This window comes from Barbatula barbatula (assembly GCF_947034865.1).
Source record: "Barbatula barbatula genome assembly, chromosome: 23".
Taxonomy (NCBI): Eukaryota; Metazoa; Chordata; class Actinopteri; order Cypriniformes; family Nemacheilidae; genus Barbatula; species Barbatula barbatula.
Genome location: NC_136786.1, coordinates 10,808,121 through 10,835,107, shown reverse-complemented (window position 1 = coordinate 10,835,107; position 26,987 = coordinate 10,808,121). Strand labels below are relative to the sequence as shown.

At 37.8% G+C, this 26,987-nt stretch overlaps 2 protein-coding genes across 4 annotated transcripts in view; both read right to left on the bottom strand.

Annotated features, from left to right (window-relative positions):
- dnah5l (dynein, axonemal, heavy chain 5 like) overlaps positions 1 to 10,392 on the bottom strand; it is a gene marked incomplete at both ends in the record, with an annotated part of 30,762 nt that extends 20,370 nt beyond the window's left edge. The window contains 30 exons of the mRNA XM_079487995.1: positions 41 to 177; positions 252 to 370; positions 509 to 913; positions 1,028 to 1,108; positions 1,246 to 1,449; positions 1,630 to 1,722; positions 1,938 to 2,101; positions 2,370 to 2,490; positions 2,834 to 2,921; positions 3,009 to 3,216; positions 3,403 to 3,554; positions 3,850 to 3,989; positions 4,237 to 4,395; positions 4,525 to 4,614; positions 4,769 to 4,942; positions 5,048 to 5,143; positions 5,244 to 5,445; positions 5,764 to 5,883; positions 5,975 to 6,156; positions 6,276 to 6,374; positions 6,603 to 6,696; positions 6,821 to 6,986; positions 7,784 to 7,970; positions 8,068 to 8,169; positions 8,262 to 8,333; positions 8,725 to 8,799; positions 8,896 to 8,970; positions 9,178 to 9,366; positions 9,668 to 9,756; positions 10,155 to 10,392. Coding sequence (XP_079344121.1) covers positions 41 to 177; positions 252 to 370; positions 509 to 913; positions 1,028 to 1,108; positions 1,246 to 1,449; positions 1,630 to 1,722; positions 1,938 to 2,101; positions 2,370 to 2,490; positions 2,834 to 2,921; positions 3,009 to 3,216; positions 3,403 to 3,554; positions 3,850 to 3,989; positions 4,237 to 4,395; positions 4,525 to 4,614; positions 4,769 to 4,942; positions 5,048 to 5,143; positions 5,244 to 5,445; positions 5,764 to 5,883; positions 5,975 to 6,156; positions 6,276 to 6,374; positions 6,603 to 6,696; positions 6,821 to 6,986; positions 7,784 to 7,970; positions 8,068 to 8,169; positions 8,262 to 8,333; positions 8,725 to 8,799; positions 8,896 to 8,970; positions 9,178 to 9,366; positions 9,668 to 9,756; positions 10,155 to 10,392 — 4,321 coding nt within the window. The remainder of the gene's footprint in view (positions 1 to 40; positions 178 to 251; positions 371 to 508; positions 914 to 1,027; positions 1,109 to 1,245; positions 1,450 to 1,629; positions 1,723 to 1,937; positions 2,102 to 2,369; positions 2,491 to 2,833; positions 2,922 to 3,008; positions 3,217 to 3,402; positions 3,555 to 3,849; positions 3,990 to 4,236; positions 4,396 to 4,524; positions 4,615 to 4,768; positions 4,943 to 5,047; positions 5,144 to 5,243; positions 5,446 to 5,763; positions 5,884 to 5,974; positions 6,157 to 6,275; positions 6,375 to 6,602; positions 6,697 to 6,820; positions 6,987 to 7,783; positions 7,971 to 8,067; positions 8,170 to 8,261; positions 8,334 to 8,724; positions 8,800 to 8,895; positions 8,971 to 9,177; positions 9,367 to 9,667; positions 9,757 to 10,154) is intronic.
- A 3,464-nt stretch (positions 10,393 to 13,856) lies between these two features.
- On the bottom strand, positions 13,857 to 26,493 carry LOC306911920 (alpha-2-macroglobulin-like protein 1). 3 transcript variants are annotated; one of them, XM_079487640.1, is made up of 36 exons: positions 26,179 to 26,493; positions 25,488 to 25,671; positions 25,099 to 25,255; positions 24,906 to 24,958; positions 24,509 to 24,529; positions 23,061 to 23,229; positions 22,903 to 22,987; positions 22,704 to 22,821; positions 22,449 to 22,554; positions 22,252 to 22,361; positions 21,944 to 22,111; positions 21,626 to 21,856; positions 21,450 to 21,513; positions 21,211 to 21,353; positions 20,965 to 21,114; positions 20,652 to 20,867; positions 20,481 to 20,565; positions 20,273 to 20,402; positions 19,943 to 20,168; positions 19,400 to 19,526; positions 19,064 to 19,185; positions 18,751 to 18,802; positions 18,386 to 18,469; positions 18,085 to 18,261; positions 17,605 to 17,686; positions 17,348 to 17,504; positions 17,028 to 17,102; positions 16,419 to 16,581; positions 16,123 to 16,316; positions 15,752 to 15,967; positions 15,308 to 15,426; positions 14,923 to 15,013; positions 14,768 to 14,836; positions 14,586 to 14,688; positions 14,145 to 14,184; positions 13,857 to 13,984 (listed from the first exon to the last, which is right to left on the bottom strand). In XM_079487640.1, the coding sequence occupies exons 1-36, from the start codon at positions 26,250 to 26,252 to the stop codon at positions 13,981 to 13,983; spliced, it is 4,365 nt and encodes a 1,454-aa protein (XP_079343766.1). In that variant the 5' UTR covers positions 26,253 to 26,493; the 3' UTR covers positions 13,857 to 13,980. The 3 variants fall into 3 exon arrangements, with proteins under 3 accessions (XP_079343766.1, XP_079343768.1, XP_079343767.1); XM_079487642.1 differs by having other exon boundaries at positions 13,858 to 13,984; positions 14,614 to 14,688; XM_079487641.1 differs by having other exon boundaries at positions 13,858 to 13,984; positions 20,487 to 20,565.
- Positions 26,494 to 26,987: the final 494 nt, after the last annotated feature.

Below are 26,987 nucleotides of genomic sequence, written 5' to 3'. Positions count from 1 at the left end.
CCTGGCTATGAGGAAGGAAATAAATTTGTTCGAAAGGCACCATTAACAGGCAGGCCGAAAAGCTCTTCTCCACTGGACAGGGTGACAAATTTCCTCCACAGTTCATCAAACGTGGCCTGATAAACTTGTAACCTGTCACTGGCTTCACGAGGGGGTAAACCTGGTACTCCAGGACCACTACACACACAGAAAAGATAAGCTCCATCAATACATGAGATTACACAAAAAGTCTATATTTATTTACTCATTACCAGTTGTCATAGTCGGCATAGAAGTTCTGTACAGCATTCTGGAAGGACTTAACTCCAGAAAGAAGCTCAGCCTTCATGTGAGGTTGAATTTCCACAAGCTTATTCTGGGTTTGGTTGACCTTAGAATGTAAAATACAAAATGACATTTTACAACCAAATATCTACGCAACAAAAAACATAGGATAAGACATAATGTTTATGCTTTATGTGTATATAACGGAAAATTGCAATAGACTCTTTTAAATCAACTCCCTCACCATCACATTTAGTTCTTTCCAAGTGTAAACCAGCCTATCGATCTTCTCTGCATTTCCATCGCTGAAGAACAGCTCGTGCCGATTGAGCAATGCGAACGACTCCTCCATCATTCCAAGGATGGCATTGATGCGTATCTCCTGATCTCGTACCTCCCGTAGGGCAGCCATGGCTCCCCTCACGCCCTCCAGATCAGAAATGGGCCTCTGGAGCAGCCTGCACACCCCCTCCACGAAAGAGCTCATCTCCGTCATGTCTGCAGAGGCCTGCTGGTTTAAAGCTGACCCGAATGCCCGTTTCCAGGTCCTACACTCTTGAGTGAGTGACAGTTTGAGCGAGCTCGTATCGTAAAGGATGGGGCCCACACTGCATGTGTTTGGAAGCTCCTCTATCTGGGTCTCGAGTTTCTAATAAAATGTGTGTAGAGGATGATGGGATCACTCTTAGTTTAGGCACAATTGTCTTAGAACACAGTACTTAATAATATAAAACTCCAAACAGGTATTTTTACAAAAACATACAGAATACAGAGAGAGCTGGCAGCCGAATTCTGGCAGGGATGGGCTGGTCTCCAAAAATGCTTTAAGCTGTTCTGCTGGATCCTAGATTAGGAAAAGATCACAAATATGAATATGATGTTTCTGGAATGAAATGTATATGATGTAAACATTTAGAAGTGGATATTTCTATAGTGCCAAGCCGTAACCCGAGTAACTAAATTACTTGTATACTGAAATACCTGGTTCCACAGGGCAGAAAACTGAGACAACCCTTCCACAATGTCCCCAACATCTACTCTGAGAGAGGACACCACAGAAGACAGCTGGCCCAAAGCCTTGTTCACGTCCTTATGATCCGCCAGCTGTTTGTCCAGAGGCCTCAATAAGATCGGCTTAGCCACCATTTTGTCATCTCCAAGCTCTCGAGCTGCCAACTGCTCTGTCTGTGGAGTTACATAAGCTCAAGAATGAATGTACCTGTAATATAATTGTCTGTTTGTGAAATGTTTCAAATAAATGTTTTACTTAATTCAAGATCCATGCATTTATGACAGCATGTCATACTGCAGATGTGGTCAACAGTGTTTAACTTGCTTAAATATAGTACTGCAGAACATGGTTACCTGCAACTGTTTGTAATGGAGATGGGAATATGTCCAGAGTGGAATATCCTTTGCTGTTAAAAGCACTGTTGTAATAACTTTACCAAGAATGACCTGCTCAACACAGACAACACGGAAAATGTTCAGGATTGGAACATTTATTATTGCTACAGTACTAAAGGCAAATGTATACAGTACATATAAATGCAACCCACAAGGACTATAAAAAGTGGACCACAAAGGGTGCCAAACAAAGCATTGTAAATGAACATGCACAATTTATAATCAGGTATTGATATTGTGCAACTTTTTTGTTTTCTCATCAGTACCTGTATTTCTTCTACACTCGGTCTAAGGACAAGGTTGGGAATGGCCAATTCAACAGAAGCTTTGAACAAAGGAATCTGAACAGCAGCATCACTTTGAGATGATCGGTACTTTGTGTTTGCACCATGCAGCCGACGACGCAAAGAATCTAAAGAGAGTTTAGTAGCTTTCAAGAAAAAAAAGATGATGAGAAGAAAACGAAAGATAATGCGAGACAAACACAGACATTTATAACAAAATGAATCCATAATAGATGTAAAATTAACTCAGATTCTTGTGAAATGAACCTTTTTTGCTAAATTTGATTTGGCTGTAAATCTGAGCACAGTTAGTGACTACTGAGATCTCCATCCTCTCAACTTGCATCTTATTGGAGTGAAGGAAAAAAGCGACTCTATTTATTGAGTTCTCTTTATTGAGTATGAGAGTGATACCTCTGACCAGGGCCTCTGTGTTCCTCTGAGACAACTGTCCCATTATGATGTAGAAGGCACACGGCAGACACTTTAGGCAGCGCGTCTTATGCTTGGCATCGGGATGCAGACACTGCGAGCCCTAAATATGCAAATGCATTTGAGAATGAGCTTTTAGAGATTAATGAGTCCTAAACATGTGCATCAACTTTGCCAATAATACAAAAGACATGGAAAGTATTTTGGTGTGTCCTCTCAAGCACTGCAGTATTTGGTGTCAATATATCTGCAACTTGCTAAGCTAGAACAATATTGGGCCCGATGTTTGTTCCATGTTGATACAAGACTCTTTAACTGTTTATGAAATTACAAAATGTTAACACATAAACATACATTTTAAACCTGTGCGATTTTGTAAAATACACAATTTTGGTACACCACTAAATCTGAATCACTACTTAAAGCAAAGGGTCTTGATGCAATACCTCCAAGTTGACCCTTTCTGCAGGTTTCATCTCTCTCTTCAGTTCCTCAATCATCTCCAACATAGTAGATTCCACCTGCTGACTTGCACTGTGAAGCAAACAAAAACAAATGATCCTCAAAATCTCCAGTGGCTCATCTGTTTTGAATATGCAGAAAGAGATTCTGAACACTAACATCTTTAGCGTCCTTCTTGCTGCATTGACAGTGGTCTCTGTATTGGTCAGGAAGTCCTGGGGCAGAATAGGCTCTTCCTCAGGCAGTGTCAGTAAAAGGGTGGTGGACATGCTCTTCAGGATGCGTTCAATTCGACATTCCAGAATATCCATGGCAACCTTTGATACTTGCTCTAGCTTTCTCATGGCTTCATACACACCGTCTATAACTGAAACAAAGAGAAAAGTATGTAAGTATATTGTTGTACCAGCGTTTTTGGTTTAGTTAGGTTTTAGGATTATGGCGCTTCTAAAAAAGCTGGTTGAATAGCCAGCATGTGCAAGAAACCAGTTCAGAGATAACTTCATTACATTCAGGCTAATGTGGTTTTATTTTGGATGTCAGGAATGTTTACAGTTGTCAATATTGAGGGATGTCCATGATAGAATGGTCAGTCCAGGGGAGAGGGCAGCTTCCACTTGGTGGATGAAGGTTTTCATCAGTGGTTGTAACAAACTGGGAATCCTGTTAACGGCTGCATCAAAGTCATCCAGCATTTGCTTCAATCTGATCCCAAAAAGAATAAATTCCATTACCGGCATTGTATTAACCTTAAATCACAGAATTGCACATTATATTCAAATAGATTTATAATTTATACTGTATATGTCTGTTTCAAAACAGAAAAGAACCCCATAAACGATTTGGCAGCACAATGTTACTAAAGCATAACGTTAAACATACTTCATTCAAAAACACATTCAAACGTTATTTTTTAAATTCCTACATTGCAAAATAATGGTGAATATACATTGTTTTAAAAAATGAATATATGGTAATAAGTGTAGCTTTTTAAACTCACTTGTCCTTATGGACCTTCAGCTGATGTTCGTTGGCACACATTTTAAGGACGACATCGGGTACATGATAATTAAATTTTTGCATGTACTTTGCCTCATACAATGTCTCCAGGACCAAGGGATCAAGATTCACATAGATCACCTATTGACAATAAATAACATTTATTGTCATATATAATCCATGCAGTGAATTATTATAATACATCACTTACAGTTTTTCTCAATACAGAGTCAGTTTTCAGAATTTACAAGTCAGTTGCGATTTTCAATTCACAGGAATTCGTATAAAATAATATTTTAAAAGTAAATTCCTGTTTAGCTAAGGACACACAGCAGCCAGGTGTGATCTGGTTTGATTAATGATGAAATAAAACAAATAAAATACAAACCTTGGTTGTTGGGTGTCTGGTTAGCAGTGAAGCTTTAAGACAAAACATTTGTCCCAGTTCCATGGCTTCAACCCAATCTCTGTGAAGCAGAACTTCATACTCCAAAAGAACAGCAGCCAGTTTGTTATACGCTCGAATAATCGTCTTCATACCCAGTTTCTAAATATCAATTCAGAAAAACTCAAGTCTCAATAGCGTGTTTTTTAACTCTCCAGCAATGTTAAAATACTACAAATAGTTGTGCTTCCAGTTGAATTTTTTTGATGAGAGAGTGAAACTTGGTATTACCTGTATAATGTCCAATTTGTCTCGTAGAATTAACATTGGCGATTCAATTTTGCGGAACAGGTTATGTGACCATGCGATTTTCCCAGTGACCTGCAACAGAGAGACTGCATGCTTCATTGTGTTGCATTGACAGGTGAAAATATACAGTATATGGGCATGTTTGTATTGCTGTAAGTATCCCACTACAAGATCCAGACGATCCAGAAGATGACTTATCACTGTTTTCGTCACCCATGAAACTTACAGGAGGCATGCATCGTGGTATAGGGGGATCCTCCCTCTTACTCTGGAAGTGTTTGCGCACATATTCCAGGTCACGTTCATAGTCCTGTAGAACAGCCATATACTTCAGGCTGAGGTCCATTTGTCTGCCTACACCGTTGTCAAACTTGGACAACAGTTCAAAGGCCTGCTCAGTCTGTGGACAATGTTTGATTGTAAAATATGATGCTTTCATCTTTGATTTCAACATTGCTTTGAAGCATAAATACAATTGTAAACTATTTGACACAAATGCCCTTACTGTATGTTTACGTTGAAAACAGGTGTCAATCAGTGAACCTAGGGACTGATACAGGTCCTGAATTTGACCTTTGAACTCGGTGTAATCACGATCAAACTGAAAGAGAAAAAAAAGTATTTTAATAGACAACAGATGAATGTCATATAAAACAAAAGATAAAAGAAAAGAAAATGGGAAATGACTTCCTGTACAGTACCTCTAGCTTGCGATGGTCAAGGACATTGTAGGTCTTAGATTTAATGGTAGTCACAATTGTTTGGTATCGCATGTATGTTTTCTCAATACCCTCAACTTTCATGAACTGCAGGTCTGAGAGATCTTCAAGAGTTCTGGCAATGTCTGCTATCTTTTCCAGACGTTTGCATAATGTGTCAAACTTTCCAAAGATGTAATTTTCACTATTGGTATGAAAAGAAAACAGCATGTTTCCAATAACATATAAATGCAATTTCCTTAATATTCAAGCTAGCTTCTCGCAACATATGTTTTTTCCTAAATTCATATACTTGACTGCTCCGTCTGTCATGTGGGAAATGTCTTATTGGGCAATTCAACTGTGCTGAAATAGTGGAATTATAACAGCTATTTTAATAACAGCTTATTTATATAAACCAAACACACTTCAATCTTGAAATACAATAAGATCAGGAATGTATATTAAACAAGTTAAAATGATCCATTTTATTTCTGGTATGTACACATTAAAGTTTACAGACCTAACGTCAAACTGCAGTTTAAGGGGGTTTTGCTTTAATTCCTTTTTCATCCTGTGGAAGCATTCTTGATACTCCAGATTCAACTGAACACATTCCTTGATCCTCTTGAGAAGCTCCTTTCTAAAGGGTTATAAAGTCGCATGCAATTTATTTCTTCAAAGTCAGAGCTTCAGATAAAAAGATCTCTAGTGCCATTTGATATCAGCCTGACCTGTCCAAGTCCCAGACCTTCGCAACCCCTTGGCAGAGATAACCCTTAGAGGTGCTGACCATCTGATTAGTGATCTTCACAAAGAGTGAAGTCATGTGTTCAGAGGTGTTGTAATATGGGGACACAGTGTGGACCATGAGTATGCTGTTCATTAGTTTGGGAATGTGTTCCAACATGGTGGTCTGTAGAAAACACACGGACATTTTTTTCATTGAAGTATTATTTATGCAAGAGACAAAAACAGATCACTAATATTGTGACCATTTGAAGCTGCTGTTTATTAGCTAATATTGAAACTTACTGGACCAGACTTTTCCAAAAGTTCAAAGAACTTCTCCAGAGTGTAAAGATACTTCACATTACTTTTAGCCTCATTTGCCACAATTGTGATATTTTTGTCCTACAGACAGAAAAACAACAACATAGCAATAGAATTTACAATGAATGTGAGAACATTTTCATTTACTCATGTTACATTGTTCAAACATTTAGATATAGATTTTTGAGACTAATGACACTAAAAGAGGCAACCACAGAAATAAAACAACACTAAATTAATAAAGTGAAAAGCTTAATATTCTAGTTTATAACCCTGTCCATTTGACTTTAATTACAGTATCTTACTCACCAATTCTATCCATTTTTTTATTGTCTTGGACTTGGCCGCACTCAATATACCAATTACTTTATGCACATATGGCTTTTTGATTTCTTCCAAAAGGCTGTAAACACACATACACACACAGCAAGTTTAACTGAACATGTATACAGACCAAATGTACGTTTCTAATGATCACTAAATAAAGATCTTGTTGTTTTTGAATGAACAGACACTGGGTCTGGTACCTGTTGAAGGTGATCATTCTGCACTTCCAGTGTTCTATTTCTGCTGAGGGTCCGATGTCATCGGATTCTCTCCTGATCTGCTCGCTCTCCATCAGCACATGTTCTATCTGCTTGGCCCAGTGTATCAACTGTTCTTCCAGACTTTCCACCAACTCAGAGTTATTCACTTCAAGCCAAAGCCAACAAAAACTAGGGTGAGGACTGGTTTTGTTATTCTCACAAGAAAGGTTATTGCTCACTGAAAAATAACTTAATATAGTTATATATATATATATTAAACTAAATTAAGTAGCCAGAGTAGATAAAAAGACATTCAATGGAGAAAGTTTCAAATATTTTGCAAAGATCTCTGTCACAGATAAGCACTGGCTGTCTTTAAAGAGTATACCATAAAATCAATTCCCTTTTAAAAACAGCATATGCTGGTTTCGTAGGTTTTGATGCATGCTTGCTGGTTTGTGCTGGTCATTTGCTGGTTTAAGCTGGCCATGAGCTGATCCTAAGCTTAACCCAGCACATGGCCAGCATATCACCAGCTTAAACCAGCACAAATCAGCTACCATGCTTCAAAACCTACCTAGCCAGAATAAGCTTGTTTTTTTAACAGGGTTATTAAAATAGTGGCCAGAAGCAGGAACTTTCTGCAAGAGTCTTAATTCCACAAATAAACAAAAAACACTATTGCAAATTGTTAATAAAATTTCAAAATAACTTGAGTTTACTTTTTCAGTTACTTTTTTACTTTTTCTAAACAGACATAATATGGTATACCACATTTTTCTTGACTTACCACTTTTAAAATTGGGGAAAGTGAGCATAAATACATGAGAAAATATTAAGCATGTACTTTCAGCCTTGCTTAAACATCATGAAAACCATCACACCAAAAACATTACCCCCTACATTGATATCAGTAAAACAAATTCAAAGGTGAGGGTTTTCATTTTCTTTTATTGGCCTTACCTGCACTGATACCATCTGCAGGTGTCTTTATGTGGCTCAGATCTGAGACTGATGGTAGGCTGTGAAGCTGAAATATTTCTTCTGTGTTCCTCATCAATGAAGAAACGGTACAGGTGAACTTATCCACTAAACTCAGGAAGTCTTGTACATGTGGGTCCCTTTTACCCTCTTTTAAAACACCCCAGTCCTGAAAAAAATGACTGATTTATTGTAATTATCATTTCATATCTAAACTTTCAGATCCAATAATCCACTTTACCCCATTACTTCTAGGGATCATATACCTCTTGTGCCTTTATTGCTGGGTTCATGACTTGGGTGAAAAGAAACTTCAGACTGTGCAGAATGTTGCCCTCTGAGCAGTTCAGTATACCAAAAGTCACTTCCTGCAGAGAAACATCATAGGACAATTAACGGACTGACAGACAACACAAAGTCAGGGTCACCAGCACTCAAAAACAGCCAAAACCCGACATACCTGGGATATGTTTGCAGTTGTTATGGCCTTGTTTGTGCCTCTCAAGAAAAACAAACACTGCCCAGTTAGAGCCTGCAATGAAAATTGATAAGAAAGAGTGACACGCTTCATTGTTTTTCTCCTTAGCAACAATAATATACAGTACAGTATAGTTACTTAGTTACAGTCATTTAGAACATGTTGTCAATTCAAAGCTTCTTAGATAACATTACTTGCAGGAACACTCACTTGTACTACGATCATATAAACCTGATAGTATAACAAAAAAATCTAAAGTCATCCATATTGTTATACCCTGACTTTAAAACCATCTCCTATAGGTGGTTTCATGCCTCCTGCAATGGACGGAGGGCAGTCAGCATACTAAGATTATTTTCCTTTTAATCTTACCATTACTAGTTGTTAAAAATGTTGGTTAAATTCAAATTACATCAAATGTAAAATGCTACTAATGCTAGCGTACCTCGGCAGAGAAGGTAGTGATAAACAGTTTCTTCTGTCCAGTGGATAGATTGATGGTGTCAATCCAAGAGTTGGACTACAGGGAAAATGCACATTGGCTTGTTATTAGGATGCTGGAGAAAGGTTTTAGTGTATTTGTCTTTCATAATCACCATCAAGATGTGTTTTTTACCGATTGTACAACTTGGTAGAAGAACACCAGGCTTTTTGAACCATTGGCTGAGAAGAATTCTTCAATCTTGAAGAACTGTAGAACAAAACATTTTAGAGTGAGAAAAAGCATACATGTTAAAATGCCTTAACAATACCTCAATACGCATTTCATTTAAATACAAATGTGTGTATTTGTGATTATATAGTATCACAAATACACACATTTGAATGTATGTGAAACAGTGATAATGTAATTTTGAGGATCTCAGCATAAAGGCCAATAGGATCATATTTTGCTCACTTTCTCATCAGAGATGAGAGCCTCCTCGACTTCCACCTCCTCCAGGCCGATCCCATAAGCAATCTTAAAGATGAGGAACCTGTGTCGGCCATCGAGAGCCGCTCTGCGTTCATCCTTAAGAGCTTTAAGCCGTTTTACCTTCTCCTTGTGGGCTTCATTTGACAGTATCACAGAACGCTTACCCGATACCTAAGAGAAAAGAATAAGTAAAGCAAAAATAAGGCAAGGCAAGGCAATTTATATAGCAGATTTCATACACAATGGTAATTCAAAGTGCTTTACATAGAAGAAATTTAAAATATCCTGCTGCATGATTTGATATACAAATATTTTACTCATATACATATATATACATTATGCACATAATTAACTGAACAGCTATACAGTCAATCAAATACATACTCAGCTGCTCTGTCCACTGGTATGTTGGTCAAAAATCAAGCATGTTAGAACCCAATAATTAAGATCAATAAAGTTGATAAATACTCACAGCAGTGTTAACAGTGGGAGACGTGGCAGCTGAGAAGGGTATCTGTTTGGGGATTGTTTTCTCTTTTACTCCCATGTGTCCACTAACATCTATGTGCATTACAAATCAGGTAAACAATACAGTTAATTCTACATACAGTAGCTACACAAAAAATAAAAACGTTATGCAAAAGTAAACGCACTCACACACAAACACAAACACAGGTCTGGTTTATTATCTCTGTGGGGACAGTCCATAGGCATAATGACTTTTATAATGTACAAACTGTATATTTTATCCTCCAACCCTAAATATCAGAGAAGACGTTTTGTATTTTCATAGTTTTTTTTTTATTCTGCACGATATATAAGCTTTTTTGCCCATGGGGACCTCAATTTTGGTCCCCACAGTGACACGAGTCCCCATGAGTTGGTGTGCATTCAGGTTAAAGTCCCCACGGGACACAAGGCCACACATATTTACACACATATACAAAAGGACTTCATACCCGTTTCTGTGTTGATCAGTGGTGGTTTAATTTCCAGGTCGGGATCTGGGGTTAGGACAGGTTTGGCTAGGTCATCATTGCCTTTCTCATACGCACTGCTTTCCTCTCCAGAACTTCGGTTCTGATCCAGGGACAGTTCAGGTTCTTCTGATCCAGGATAAACTGTCCCATCCTCCACGTTGTTTCCATTGGAGGGGGAGGATTCTTCATTTTCACTCAACATGACTTTTTCTGACATTTTTCTGATTATATTCCTTTGAAATAATTCAACATTAAATGAGTTTATAAATGCCAAGTCAACCGAATACCAACCCCTCTCAAACCAAAGAGTTTTCTAGATTTAGTTTACAGTCAGACATTTAAAACGTTTGTAAAACTGCTTTTTTTAACGTCAGCTACGCGAAAGGCTCAACAAGTCAAAATATTAACCGGAAAACTAATAAACTTGAATAATTAAAATAAACTAAACAATTCAGATTTGCTTAGCTGAACAAATAAAACTACGAAAGACAGTAAACTGTCAATGAAGTTCAAAAACAGCCGCGTCATAACATTTTTTGTAAAGTTAAGTACACATAGCATACTTTTTTATACCTGTGCTTAAATAAATCAACCCATAATCAAACTTAACTTTGTTAAAACACATTATTAACAATAAAAAAATCGTTGTTTATTGTTATTGTGCAGCTACTCACCTAAGGAACGTCAAATCTCATACTGACAGGCTGAGGCAAAGTTTATTGTAACCATGGTAACACATGCGCGAGCCCTGCCCTGACTCAAGCGAAACACAATTCAACAATAGAGCGAATATAAGCCTGTTTAAAGTGAATGTTGTCAAAGACATTGATTAGGAGCTCATTCTCAAAAAAGCCGCTTTTTAAAGCCTTTTGGGTATGAGAAGAACGCGCTGATTTCAGTCATCAAGAAGCTGCAATGTCAGTAGATCGGGTGGCGATCCTCCCTTGTCAACCTGCCGAATAAAGTCACTAAAACATCGTAAACTGTTTGGCTGTTAAACTTTCTTTTTGTCTGTGTTTATAGTATAGAGTTTGGTTATCGTATCCAAATAACAAATATTAGCAAATCATGAAATGCATTATTTAACAAAAGTACATTTTAAAAGACAAACTCTTTTTTATTATTTGTTTGTTCTTTATTCCTTTAGTTTTCTCTCTTTGAGAAGATCTTCAAAGTGTACAACACGATAACTCCGCATATGATCTGTGCTCAACATTTAAAGCGACAGTGACCCTTAAATTGAAATCGCCATTAAAATTGTTTTGTGTTATATAGCATTTTATATATGCCTTATGTTGTAGTTGGAATGGACTAAATAACATTTTTATAAGCGAAAAATTATTTAAAAATGTTTTAATTCCATTATTATATCACAGTTTCTCGCTGACTTTAAATAGAGCTTGTCAATCGTCGTCAGTTGCATTACAAACATAAGTTTCTATTGTATAATGCTCGGATGGCATATAACATGAAATACAGTACTATAAAAATGGCAGCTCCTGTTCCAATTAAAATAGTGTGGTCGACTTCACACGGCGCTGCGCAGACTGATAAGCGTATGACGACAAAGTACCGCGAGAGTGCTTAGAGCACCGCTTGCTCTTTCAGGCGTGAGGACCTCGAGTCTGACCCAAAATGCAGTCCTATGTACCCCTGTTGACTCGTGCCTAACCTACAAGTCTACACTTCCTGACTTCACAAAGTGTGGACAAGGAGGTTCACACGACAAGAGCGTAAATTGTGACAGCACCTTTAGTCGTCGGTTTCTGACAACTCTTGACATCATACTGTAAATGTAACCTCTAAGCCCCAGAAACAAACTTGCTGTGGTTACACGCCTGACTTACTACACACACACACCATTAATTAGAGCTAGATTGCCTGAAACAAGCTAGATAAAGAAATTGTTTTTTAATTAGATATTTATTTCCTTGTTTATCATGAAAATGAGTGCGGACAAGAATAATTATGCGGGAGAGCTTTGATATATATTTATATCTAAATATAGATTTAGTAAACCCTCTGATTTTATTTAGTTGATGTTCTGACCTTCAAAAGCAATTCGAAACATTAAGGGCTGAATTAAAAAAAATTAAATTTAATGTTTAGATGTAATTCGTTTATTGCATTCAAATCTAATGTACTTCTGAAGTAGGCCTACAGATTAAAGTTCAATCAATTTCCGTGTTATTTAATAGCTTCCTTGAAATCATCGGAATCATTTAAGGTCACAAATCTGGCATCAGTAGCTATATACTGATATTTCTGATTTTAATGTGTAAAAAAGTCTGAATATAGACAGCAAATTGGCCAGTGTTATATTAACACTACATGGTGTTAAGTGACACTAAAGCAGTGTTGAATATGGGACAATGAAGTGATTAATTAAGTGAGGATTGATCCTTAACGATGAACATGTAAATCCCATTAAAGTGATTATTGATGCCGGACCGATTTGATTTTACATAGTTAAATCATCAAATGTGGTTATACCCAGCCATTTTTACAGAAAATATTTTTTGACCAGATTTATTTTGGTTACGGTTTATTTTTGAAATAAGGTAAAAACTCAAAATACAGAAGACAACACATTTTCAAATGGGAAAAGCAATTTAATATATATCCTTAAACTGTAGAATATTACAGGATTTCAGTTCACAGAATTTCTGCTTTTTTACATACCATTTTTTGACAATGCAGAATTCTGCATATACACTAAAATGAAAAGTATAGTGATAAATCTTCATACGGGTCAGTCGCTTCACTTGAATCATATTGTAGCAGCTGTAGTGTCAAGATAGCTTATGATGCTGGCACTGGAAACTGTTGGTTTGGCAATCTCACACAGATTTAGTGCACAGTGAATACCTCTGCCTACTCACCAAGGCAAAAGTAGTTGAGAAACTGGTAGGTGGTGTTGGATATATTAAATGTAACATTCCTTACTTACACACGTGACTCAAGATTTTTTTATATTATAACCCATCTCACTTACATTCATACTCTTCTCCATTAGAGAATAAGAGACACTCTCTGATGGAGTTGAGACTGGTTAAATCAAATGCCAATAATATGAACTATAACACTTCCCATCAAATCAATTATTTTACATATAAAAGGGTGGGTGAAAATGACTAAAGATTGTAAAGTGTTTCTTAGTACTACCCAACAATGTATTTATACACAGAATATAAACTTGGTCAACATTTAACAAAATGTAAACGCATAATTAGGTGACAAAATTAGTTTATAGTAAGAGTACATGTACCTTTCAGGCTAATAGCTTCTCCCAGGAGTGGCTTATCACTTAAATAGTACTGTAAATTCAAAAAAGGGACTATGTGGATTAGAGGAGTTTTATAGTTTGGGCTGGTGATTAGGAGTGCTTTCGTTTTGATTTAAAACACTGCACCTAGAAATGACTGAATTTGTGTCAACACATATACAGTAAGTGGCTAATGTTTCTAGAGCCTGCTAAAGTGTTTTAGCAGTCGAGCTTTGATATGCAGTACATTTATATAAAAGTTTAAAGTTTAACACTTTAAGGACCAAGTTTTCTACTTTTGAAATATATCCTGTCATTCAAAACCATTACATTTCAAGGCTGATGTACTAAAGAACAGCCAATGTACTAAAGAACAGCCAATGTGTGTTATAAATGAAACTAAAGGACACGCGTTTTAGAAGTGGAAACACTTTAATAGCATCATTGCAATCTTCTGAATCATTTGAGGTTATAAAGGTCTGATGAAATGCACAGTCACACCGCTGAATAACTCCTCTCGATACTCCAGCGACAGCACGTTCATCTAAAAGTGAAACGGTCTTACGATTTAAACTCATTTCTATAAAAAGTCTACAGCTACTAAGCATTCAAATTAAATTCCACATTTCTCGATGGAATTAAATTAAGAGCACATCTGAAATTTATGTAAATATACGCGTTTAAAACGGTCCACAATTACTTACGTGACACATGGGGAGGTATACTGCTTCACAGCACCTTCACCTAAAAGAGATGAAACCTGCTTTAAAAACCTACAGCTTACCAAAAGCATATTTATGATGTCTACATATTTGGGGACAGGAGTTACAAAAACAGGATTTCTTTGCCGTAAATGGAAATTACATAAATTTAATGAGAAAATAATGCAGACGCTGATGAAATTTGATGCAGAATAGATTCCATAAGTACAGTAAACTTTGGCATCTTTTCCTGAGGCATAAAACCAATTACATAAAATGTATTTATTCTGGCAAGAACGATAGTGTAAAACATCGTGTTTATTCTCCAGCTCAAAATATTTTCGGCCTCATTTTAAAACCGTCAAGCATTTTTTTACACTTAAATATGTAGTTTAATTAATATTAAAAATTAATACAAAAAACAAAGTTGAATGAAAAACATACTAGTCTTGTAGTAATCATAGACCGTCACCACAGCTGGTTTCAGGTTCTTCACGACTACGTTCTGCAAAAGCGTCAAGGTGAAGGATTTCTCCTCCTGTTTCATCTTTAAAGAAAAGACACCTGATGTCATTCATATCAAATATATTCACATGCCGAAAAGCCATCTTAATTCCTGAATTTACCCCATCTAAATACAACATGACATGTCCTTCATCCTGCTCCACAAGTTTGATTCTAGAATCCTGCTGAAGCTATAAACAGAGACCAATGAGAACATATCAAACTCTGCAGAGCTCGAGATTAAAAACAAGACTGAAGGCGTGAAAGGGTCACTCACAGCTTGTAGAGACACGAAATCCAGCGCAAATCCAGACAGCAGCTTCACATTAATGATCACCATGTTTGTCTCTTCTCGTGGACCATTATATCTGTAACAAGATCACAAATATGGTTCAATGTTGTGTATGTGTCCTGATAAACAGCAAATAAAATAACTTGTTAGGTGGGGTCCGTTCCCGTAAATTAGGCTTCAAATGTCCCTTATGGTCGAATATACTTTTATACTGTTATTTACAAGGATATGGATTATATTTTCCAGGTTAGTGATTCATTGCATGTTTAGGCACTTTACTTTTTTTGCTACACACACAGCAATATTGTCAATTAGCTTCATCATTTTGTAAACAATGAAAATACGGTCTAAATTCACCAGGGCCACTCACCTGACAGTTAAAGCCAATGTAACAGTATAGTACTGCTTCCTTTCACAAGTTGAAGTTGCATCAGTTATGATGCTAAAGGCCAAGGAGTTAGAGGGCAGGACATTGTAGTGCAAAGAAAACTGCGAAAAAAAACAGAACTTGATACGGCCACATTTATCTTAATTTATTATTTTCCACTGAAAATCTTGTGACTAGATGTCATAATATTTAAATCACATGACACGCAGGAACTAATGAGATCTAAAGTTCCCGCTAGAATGTATTTGGCGATATCAATTTGTTTTGCTTCTGAAGACTTTAACCCAACGGAACCTTGGATGTTTGAGATTTTTGAAGTGTCATTTCAAGAAAGATTTTTTGAATTCAGATGAAAATTACATTTGACGTGAGAGATAATGTGTCATTTTTGGGTAAACTCAGTTCATGCGAAGGCATCTTACCAACCTGCACAAACACACAGCCCTGGCCACCTGTAGCAAGTGTGAAATCTCCTGTAGGTGGCTGCAGCTGTCTCTCCTGGTAAAGCAGTCGGTTTCTCTGGTTGACAATGAAGTTATATTTCTGGTTTGAGGGGGAGGTCACATTGACGACAACGTTTCCTGATGGATTGTATGTGGCAGCACTGTATTTGGCAAGTGCCTGGAGGGCCACCACAGTGTCCTGTTCATAGAGGGAGCGAGGAAGCCAATCACACGCTTTTTCAATATGTTGGCCTATGCTATTTTGACACTGTTTCAAAGTTGTAATGAGTTAACACCCTATATGGAAAACCATATAGTTGAACTATGAATGGCCTTGAAATAACATTACTGTACCTGAGAAGAGGAGAAACCTCCAAAGGCATTTTGCCTCTTGGCCAGCCAGGACACTATGGTTGCAGAATAGTCCAGCTTAAATGATGGCAGTGTTGGTCCAGAAAGAAGCGCCAACAACACGTATGAACTCATCTCAATCTCTAAAGAGCCTATCAGTTGCCCATTATTTGTCTGAGTCCAATATCGGCCAACCCCTGAAAACACAAGAGCCCACGAGACAAACATTCCGGTTAAGAAAACAAACCAAAAGTCCTTTTACATTTTAAATATATGTTTTATTCCGAGCTGACTGGGACCTTCTCTCTTGACTTGATTGTCCAAGCTCGAGATTAGTTTCTGTCTCATCTCTTGGTCTCCAGCCAGAGTGAATGTGTAGGAAGCCAGGGCAGTGAAGTAAGTGTTGTTAAGGTTGCTGGAAGCGTCCTTCAGACAAACAAGGCCTTGCTTCACCATGGGATCCTTAGAGCATGCAAAACAAGTCAAATCTCTTTGTTAGTTGTATCGTCTTTATAAGGCCAGGCTTATCACACCAAATACACAATGTGTATAGCCAAGCCAACTATTAAAGCCTGTGAACATAACCTCGGTTTTTCATGTTTTTATAAGTGTACTTTAGGGTTTGGTTTTATGTAATTCATCTTGATTCAGTCAAATTTAAAGTATACTACAGCTTAACTGCTTTGAATATGACACCACTGTCTATATTGTACTCTAACATGTTTACAGATATTAGACAGTTGGGTTGAACCTCTATTTGTGGTTACTCTGCTACCCTGCTATCAATGTAGGCAATTTGAATAAAGCTTGGTAAAATGGCTGGCAAATTTCATAACACACACGTGTTGGGTGTGCCGAAAGCCTTCTACTTGGAAGTATCCAGAATGTTATGAAGTCGCAACACTTACTGTCGTTTTCATGCCCTGTTCCAGCAAAGCTGCAACGATGTATGCAGTGAGAGTGACGTCATCACTGACACCACCCTGTGAAAGAAACAAGGCAGAGAGACATTGCGGCAGCAATATGGAGTGATGTACAATATTAAATGTCCTTCTGATTATGTTAACAAAATGGCTATATAGCCATTTTTTACATAATCATGTGACTTATCCTACAACTAGGCCCACAAGCAAACAACCCTGCAGATCTGAATGTTTAGTGCATTCGAGCGTCAACACCAATCCTATGAGATTGAGTTTGCTTCAGAATATCCAGTTACCATTCTTACCTTAATGTCATTGTGGTAAAGGATGCCCACTGTTTTAAAGCACCCATTCTCCTGCTGTTGCTGACCCAACCAATTATTTGCCTGATCGATGTTTGTTTGATCTACAAACACATACTTCTTTGCCCCAACGAAAATCTTAATCACATATGCAGTTAACCTGAGAATAGGAATTATAAAAAAGTCATTTCAAAAACTGTAATATTTCTGTTTCACCTACTCAAAGTACATACTAAATGCTTCATTGTTTTTAAACAGACCAGGTGTGCCCAGAAGCGTCACTGTTCCCAAAAGCGCTGTAAGATCCATCAAAATGTTTGTATATCAGCTCTGTTTGGTAGCCTGCAAAAAAATAAAGGAACATGATCAGAGCCTTTGGTAGGAACTCTTCAATTAAGCAAGTTTTGTTTATAACTACAGCACTGTGTGTAACTTGTTATTTAACTAAGCCATAGATTTGTATCATTTCATATTCAGATTTTTCTGTCATTTTAATTCAATTCTTAAACATTAATATAAAATGACATTAGAAGACTTCCAGGAAGTTCAGTTTTGCTAAATTGGAAGTTTGATGTGTGAATTCACTGAAATATTGTTTTATGCGCAACTATGCAGAGCATGCAAAAGCAATTATAGACTAAACGTCAGAAATACATTGACCCCTTGACTGTCTGCCGTAATGTTGTGTCGACTGTATGAGACACTCGCTAAACACAGAAAAACAGTCTAATAGTTCTCACCAGTCTGCAGATAGGTTTTAGCTCGTTCCAAAATCTCAGGAGCGAGCTGCCCACTGCTCTCCAAGTACTGAAGGATGTAAATATTGGGTGCAAAGTTCAGCATGTTCTGCTCTCCACAGCCGTAAGGCATACGCAACAGATCAGCAATGTTCTTTAAAGCATGACTGATCAGATCACCTGTGGCACAAACAGTCAAGAGCACATCATTTCTCATGTCCATACAGTAAATAGCCATGCTTTTATTGAGAGTGTGGATATGTATAATACTTTCTTCACAGATGTTTATACACATTTAACTTACCCAGTACAGTGACAAAGCTTTTTTCAGAATCCTTGACAACAACTTCAGGGAGTTTAAGAGAGACAGTTTTGGTCACTTGGTTGCCTAATAGAGAAAATTAAGTCAATGATACGTCTCGCTTGCTTTGTATTCAATACAGTGAGGATGATGCATAGTTTAATCCCTCTGTAATTATACTGTATTTTAGGTCATTACTATTATATTGATCAATATTTGTACTTAGTCCAAATTATAAATTTGGAGGTGGGAGCTCGATTCCAAGTGGTTAAATTTAAGGATCATGGATTAATTGTTTTAACTGACGGTATGCCACACACACAACCCGAAACATTCCTCATTCAGAGTAACGGAACCATTTTACTTACCTGTTAAACAGATGAGGTCATTCTGAGTGATTATTTGTTTTACACCCTCCGCCTGACAAATAAAACTGCTTCAGTTATTGTGACAAACAAACTTGATCAAATGTCTTTTTCAGAAAGTATCGATTACGAAATTAAGATTTAACAGTCTAAACCAGCAATATTTCCTCGCCTATATAGTGTAGGCTACTACACAGCAGTGCCAATACAATGGCTTCACTCTGCAAAATGTTTAACTGATTTAAAACAAACAGCTTTATTAAATGACCCATGATGCTGAATATGCTATAACTTCTATGGTTTTTGAAAGGCTCACCTCGACCAGAAACGACTGCACAACAGTGTCAATACGGCGTCCTTCCGGCACAGTCACCACCTCATTCCCACAGCGTTCCCGAGTCCTCACAGTCTCAGCTCTCACCGTAACCTTGACCTCTCCTGTAATATACAAATAATTCAGTCACAAGTACAAACCATGCTTGCATGGATAGATTTCATTTACTGTATATTTTATTAACTAAATGTTTAAGGTGTAGTTCACGACAATTTGCCCCATTGACATTCCATTGTAGGAATAAAAGATGGATATGCCAAGTCAATGGAGTGAACTACTCACACAAAATGTAAAACATGATTCAATCATAGGACTTACCCAGAACCGATGCTGTAACGGTCCACTCAAAGGTTTGGCCCTCTTCTGCACAAATACATCGAGTGTAAATGCAGCCATTACAAGGCTGAGCTGAGAACTTATCGGAATTTTCCAATGTGGCAGTCACCTGTACATCATAACAGAGATGTCATTTTATAATTTCCCACATAAAAATGTTAAAGGAATTTTACAGATTATGTTTTTGACTGCCTTTCAAAAACAGTTACAGAAATGGCAAATTTATAATAATAATAAATTAAGAGGAAACACATTTACAGGAAAAAATTTTAGCTTTTTCCTGGCACCCAGAAAACACGATTACATTTTATGTTATCCAGCAAAAAGCTGTAAAACTTGCTCTTCTGTAATTTGCCAGAAAAACAGGGAACACAATTTACTACATATCCTTATATCCTTTATTTTTGTGGGAAAGAGTACATTTGTCGCTCCAGGTGACAGAACTTCTAGTAAAATTCTGTAAATAATGTATAAAAACAAAATGTTAGTCCTGTGCATATTCTTAGAATTATTAGGGTGACTCACCATAATACATTTGGAGAGGTAGTTAAATACAGTGGCTTTGAGTGGGAGCTCTTCTCCACGAATAACAGAGTAGGGGAGCGCGAGGCTGACAAAGAATGGCTGGAATGCAGTGAGAGCAGTGCTGGGTGCAACTCCAAAACCAACAGAAGATGTACAGAAAGCATCTGTGGCCCATTTAGTGATGGTGTCAGGAACAGTCTTTGTAAGAGTCACGGACCCAGACCTCCTAATGAATAAAAACATACTCCTTATGCACTAATATTTGGAGTACCTTTTGGTATTATAGAAAGGGAATGGAGGTATAGTAACATTAGCGTGAGCTATACACACCCGACAGGCACCAGATCCCATATCCAAGTTTCCGGAAAGAACTTGCGGATTGAATTTTGAACAGATTTTGTCACAGGTTGAGCAACAGCAATATTTTCTCTACTTGCATCAGGTTGAAGAGCTACGGATTCTGCTCAAATGGTTACAGAAAGTCCAGATGAAGAAAAGAAAACTACAGAACTTCCAAAACGAAGATGAAATTACTAACCCATACCTGGCCTCATAAACATATATTCATAACAGGGAACAGGTTCTTTCACATCAGAGTTTGTAGCTATTTTGACTCCAATGGCCTAGAAGCAAGCATCATGTCTATTAAATGGATAGTGTATAATAAGCCAACAACCAGTGAAACTGAATAATATGATATACATCTTACTTTAAAGGCACTGTATGCATCGTTTCGATTTCCGTGTGGGACATAAATGAATGGAGGTCTACGTCTTTCCCTTGCTAGCATTGGGCCCTCAATTGGACCCCACCCCCCCATTGGGGGGTCAATTGGATCCATGTCGCTAGGTACACAAGGATCTTCATCTTCCCAGACTTGGTATGGGTAATCCCCCAACATTTGGACTGGTAACATTCCCAAAACCTACATATTTCAAGTTAATTTACAGGATTATTTGACACTGCAAAATCAAATAGATGATGGTTTAAACTCTTTCACTGGTCTGTTAAATATGTCGTACAAAGGCAGCGTTGAGTTGAGCCTCTGGTTTTAAAAACAGTACGCTCTGATCAATGGATCTGACAGAGCAAAGGGAACCAGGCTGGGCATTCAGGTTTAGAGTAGTTGTGTCTTTAGGGAGAGCCGTGGAAGATGAGAAACTTAAGGATACCTGGAGCACAGATACAGGTTTAACATGCGTAAAGGATCATTTAATGTATATTCAAAATGGGCATTTAAAGGTGCATTTCATATGGTATTTATGGACCTTGTTTGGCAAGCATTGTTCAATGGGGAAGTTCCAACTGTCTGCCACAGTTTCTCCGTTGGGAAGAACTGCGTACACCACCACCTGGGCGAGTGGCGACAGGACTGTGGTCTTTAATGTGAATGACAATTTGCCTTTGTTTTCTGTAATAACGGAGAGAGACCTGTCAATTAAGTCGCTTGCAACATACAACAGTACAATAATTGTGCAATAATTGTGCGTTTTCTGTAATTTCCTACCTGTTCCAAACTGCACATTGACAGAGACACGGCCATTTTGAGCCATACTGCCTTTTGAAAAATCCTGGAAATCATAAGGTGGAATGTGAGAGTTGCTTGACTTCCAAAAGCAACTGAAATTAAATGTATACCTTCAATACAGTGTTATATACGAATTGATTTAGAGTTAAACATACCATGTAGAAGACGTCCTGTGTTTGCTGTCCCTTTTTCAGTGCACTGCCCTGAATGATGTAACTGGCCTCCACATTTGCATCAATCGCACAACTCAACAGGTTTGGAGTCGAAATTAACTTTAGAAAACTCTTGCTTTTAGAGTAAAACGGTCTTAACGAGAGAGTGCCTGAAATATAAGATCTTGCTGCAGGCCAGAAATCATTCTGGAGTTTATCCTCAATGTGGCGAGCCTATTGTAGATGTTCATAGGATGCACGTCATTTAGTTGTTAATATATTGAACGTTATAAAAGTATATGTTGAAAAAACAGCACAAACCTGTAAATAAGCAGGTTGACCGGACCAAACTGTGGTGTCTAAAGAAAAGTAAGCTGTACCGTTGAGGTCTGTTGTAAGTGTCATATTCACACTTTTGAAATCGTAGTTTACAATGAGATACACCGTTTGACCTTTCAGTGGTTTGTTGTTTACATCAGTGACCAGAACCTATCAAAGAGGCATGTGAAGAGAAAAATCGAAATTGAAGTGACAGTTTTGGTACAAATTAAGATTCTTGATCTTGTGATGGGGGTCGCAAGTCTTGACTACATCTTTAATTATAAACTATGCAAAAAACATGATCCAACCTTTCCCTCATAGGCAAGCCCAGGTTTGTATACATCTGCTGTGTCAACAAAGGAAACTGTGATAACGTCACTGCTATAAGAAACTCCAGCTGAACCCTCCACAGTAATCCCTGGAAAAATCAGAACATGTTTTTTAGGACAATTAAATTAAGAGCAGTTTATTTTTTAATGAAGAGCAGTTTTTTTTATGCTCTTACCTGTTCCATCCTCTTCTACTTTGTAATTGATGTTTAAATATCCTCCTGGACTCATGCCATATTCAGTCAAATTTATTACTTGAGAGGCACAGCCAGTCTTGTCAGTCTAAATGAAAAATTGACATGAAGAGAATACAAGAATTTAGACGTGTTACGAGAAGCTTTTCTATGCAGCTTTTTGAACAATGAAATTTCATAATGTCCGTTTTATACAGTCACAGTTATAATTAAAGTATTCTTTAGGCTTAAGCAAACCTTTATGACATAGTTTCTGCATGTTGCAGGTGTACTTCCGCGATACCAGTTATAATTATAGTTTGTTCCACACACTTCAGCAGTCAGAGACCCCTGCACACCCTTCCCATAGGTGTATCTACAGAAAAGGATTGATTGAGACCGATAATATTGTTGTTTCCATCTCATTTATCTGCAAAGTTCTCTACAAAATGCTTACAGAGCACAAATGTTTAGCATGAACTCTTTGTTCATGGGAGTTATAACAGGTGGAAGATTCGCGTTGACTTCAAATTTAGGCAGAACTAAAGGAAAAAAAAGAGAAGTTTAAAAACAGGACATTTAATGAAACGTTCAAAGTGGCTTTCTAGTTCTAACCATATCCTTTAATTTCAAAGTATTGCGTTGTTTCTTGGTTCTTCTCATCCCATGCAGTGATGACGTAGTTGCCCTCAGCGGCCTGAGGTGTCATGCGGTAGAACAGATCTAAAATGCCATCCTGGGTGGGCCGATTCAGCCACTGACCAATGCGATTCGAGTTAGGATCCTAGAAGTGGCACATAATGGGAAACCCAGTGTAATAAAACAAACATGTTTACATTATATATAAATTATTTTTGCCACGTTTACAGTTATGAATGTAAACAATGTTCCCTGATGGAGGGAATGAGACGTTATGTTAAAACTACAGTATGTGGCTTTGACCTAGAGAACCTATAATCTCTAATTATAACTTCAAAAGGCCAATTTTTGAATTTGGCGAATTGAATCTGCATGCCAGTCTCTGCCCCATACATGCAGGTATAAAAGATGGCTTGCCTATTCATTCAGCCTTTGTGCTGAGAAACCCGGGAGGCGCCTCCCGGTCGCTGCAGCTGATTTAGCACTGTTGTAACCTGAGGGACATGAGGTCTCGTTCTCTTTAGGGAACAGAGGTTGCAGTCGTAACAACTTCGAATGAGATAGGTTTCCTTTGGTGTCTATGTCAACAAAACCGCATGGTGTTCCTATATGAAGCTCCACGATGCCGAACAGTGACATGAACACAAGCGGAGCGATACTGGGTGGTAGTAAGGCACCACCTTGAGCTTGTTGGGATGGGAGCCTCTTGCCATCGTCAGTGGCCACCACCCTTGTTTCTAAATCTGCAGAGTCACATAATCAAGAGGAGAAGGCCCCTTAAGCAGGTGTCGGAGCTGGATGCAGAGCCAGACGCCGAGCTTACCTGTTAGTACCTTGCAAGATACATGCTGACAGATGGGCATGGGAGATCATTCACAATCCAGTGCCCCAGTCTCTGTTTGGAGGCCAGGGTCTCTGGACCACGTGAGTCACGTTGGACATAGTGCCTGCAGGCTGGGGAGGTTCCACAGGTCTGTTTTGGGGTGCCACGCCATCCCCTCCCCTGAGAAAGTCCTTCGTCAGGGGAATCGGCCAGAAGAGTTGACGTCAAAAGCATAAGCTCCGAGAACAAAGTCTGGTTTGGACAGTAGGGCGGAAGGGAGCAGGATGATGCTCCTCTTACCTTACAAAGGCTTAATCCGGTTTATCCGTGCACTCGGTCAGGGAGTACCAAGTGTGTAATGGTTTACAGGGAACCAAACTCTGAAACCAGTGGTGAAGCAGCCTTATATCAATCAACCGGTTTAACATAACTCCTGCAGAGGATGCCATGAGTCCCTAGAGCTTCTGAAATAATTTAAGTCAAATTCATTGGCCTTTTGAAATTACAATCATAGGGTCTCAAGTTCAAACCCCATATTATGGTCTTAACATGAGTGATAGAAAGGGAACAAACATGTGCTTAAAAAGATTTTATACTGTACCCGGAGTTCTACGGTTTGAAACTGAAAAGCAAAAATAGGAAAATGTTTAGTTTGATCATGGTATTATAGTGACAATGATTGAAGCTATGGCATAAAAGCTACTGAAACATTACTCAATTCAGAATTGGAAGAGCTTTATTGCCAAGTGTGCTTGCACACACAAGGAATTTTCTTTGGTGTTGGAAGCTTAGACATCAACATAACGACAATACACATGATTTGCAGTCAAAGATTCTAACATATATAAAATGACTCCTTTTATTATTCCCCATTTTCTATACAATAGAGACAAGGGGAGTACATACTACTATATAATATAATTCACTTCATTTATCAAAATCCTTTGATACTGTTGGCACTTACAGACTATGCCATATAGAATGATAAAACCTTTTACCTTCTGATTACGGGTCAAGAAATTGGCATCCAAAGAGACGATCCGAAATTTTACTGGGGAAGACAATTATAAACACAGCATAGCCCAAGCAATAAAGTGAGTAAGCTTGTCAATAGGAACAAACAGTATGCCATTAAAATTTCACGTGTTGATATGTAGAACTGGCACTTCAACCCTTTAGTAAAAACATTACCGGTTTCTCCTGGCTTGTAGATTGGCTTGTCTGTTTGGATTAAAATGAGCTTCATTGGCGGCTTTATGAGAATCCGAGTCGTTTTGTCTAGCGGTGTTGAAGCTCCTTCAATTTTAACATAGACAGTTGCCACAGTGTCTACAAGCACTACAGGGACCTAAAAGATCCAAAGCAAGGAAAAAGAGATTTAAAGAAGTGTTACGAACTCTCGCAGCCACTTCTCTAAATGGTCAAAGCAGGCTTCCAAAGATATAATAAACGGACGCTTGAATCTTTATCCTTTAATTGTCTTGCGTTTTTAGCAAGACTAATTCAAAAGCACATGACAAAAGGGAATGACCACAATATAACAATTTACCGTAAGGTAAATTACAGTGAAATACACGGACCTGGAAAGGCACACACTTGTAGAAATTTCTTTTAATGAAGTTCTCTTTAAGGAGGGTCACATTTCCTTTATCGGAGCTCAAGGTTACCACTAAAGAAATGGTTGTACTGGGCTCTTGGATATGTGCACACAGAGTCTCTGTAGTGCCACTCACTGCCTGAGAAGTGACTGCCACCAGGTATGTGCTGAAAGACAAAACAAAGAAAACATTGCTTTTATAGTATACAGAAACAGTTTTGAATGTGCATGTGTGCTCTATGGAGGAACTGTATTATGCTTATAATTGTGCTTTCATTACGCAGCAGGTCTCCAGGCTCACTGTAGAAATGAAAGACCTATGCAACATTCCTTTTCTTATGTTAACGGGTTGGTACATTTCAATAAATGACAGAATTAAAATCGGTAAACAAATCATGTTTTTAAAAGGCTTGAGAAATACAATTCTAGTTTTATTTTATACAACTATTTATCAATAAGCGGTCTAGGCCATTTTAAAAGATGTTTAGGTACCAGATGTTTAGGTACCATTTGGATATAAAATTGTATACATTTTGTATCTTTGCACCTAAAGAGTACATATAGTATCAATATCTCAAAGTAGTATTTTTTCAAAGGGTACCGTCCCAGTGATAACTTTTGTGCCTTTTTTTGACAATATATTCTGCATATCTGCTAAAATGAAAAGTTCTTACAGGTCAGTCGCGCCACATGTTGAATCATATTGTAGTAGCAGCAGTAGTGTCAGCAGCGTTACCAGCGCCCGCATCTTGAGCTGTTGGTTTTGGGGTCTCACAGAGATTTGGTGCACAGTTTATACACCTCTGCCTAGTCCCTTTACCCCACCACAGCAAAGAAAGTTTAGCAACTGGTGAGAGGATTTGGATGAATTAGATTCAACCTGCAGTATTCCGCGCTCCTGTTTCCTAAATGAGTGAATCAGGGGTAAACATTAAACATTAGCCCAGCTTAATTACACCAGTATTGACCCATTATTGGTTCTGTTTTTCTTGGTTCTGTTTGACCCGTCTTATTTGATCTAGTTTTCCAGGTCTGTTAATTAGTCATCAGGTTCACCTGTGTTCATTTAGTTACTCATTAGTCTTGTTAATGGCTTTGTTCAGACTGTCACCTCAAATCCGATTTTTGTGAGAACATTAGTCTACAACTATATAGAATGATTACAACATATTTTAAAGTATTGTTTAAATGGACCTATAAAACGCTTAAAGGTATGGCCATATTCAGAATATCAGGCTAATGAAGTGTCATTTTATTTTCATCTTTCTCCAAACATTTTCATATACACTTGCATATTTCTATAGCCAAGTTTGTTAAAATAAAAAAGTAAACCAGCATATATATATATTCATATGTCAAACCATATGCACCAATATTTGCTAGTGAGACCCTTTGATAAATCTGACATAACTTTGTGCATTATATTGCAATTTCATTCAGGGTTCAATACATTCAGTAGGCTAATATCATTCATTATACAAGG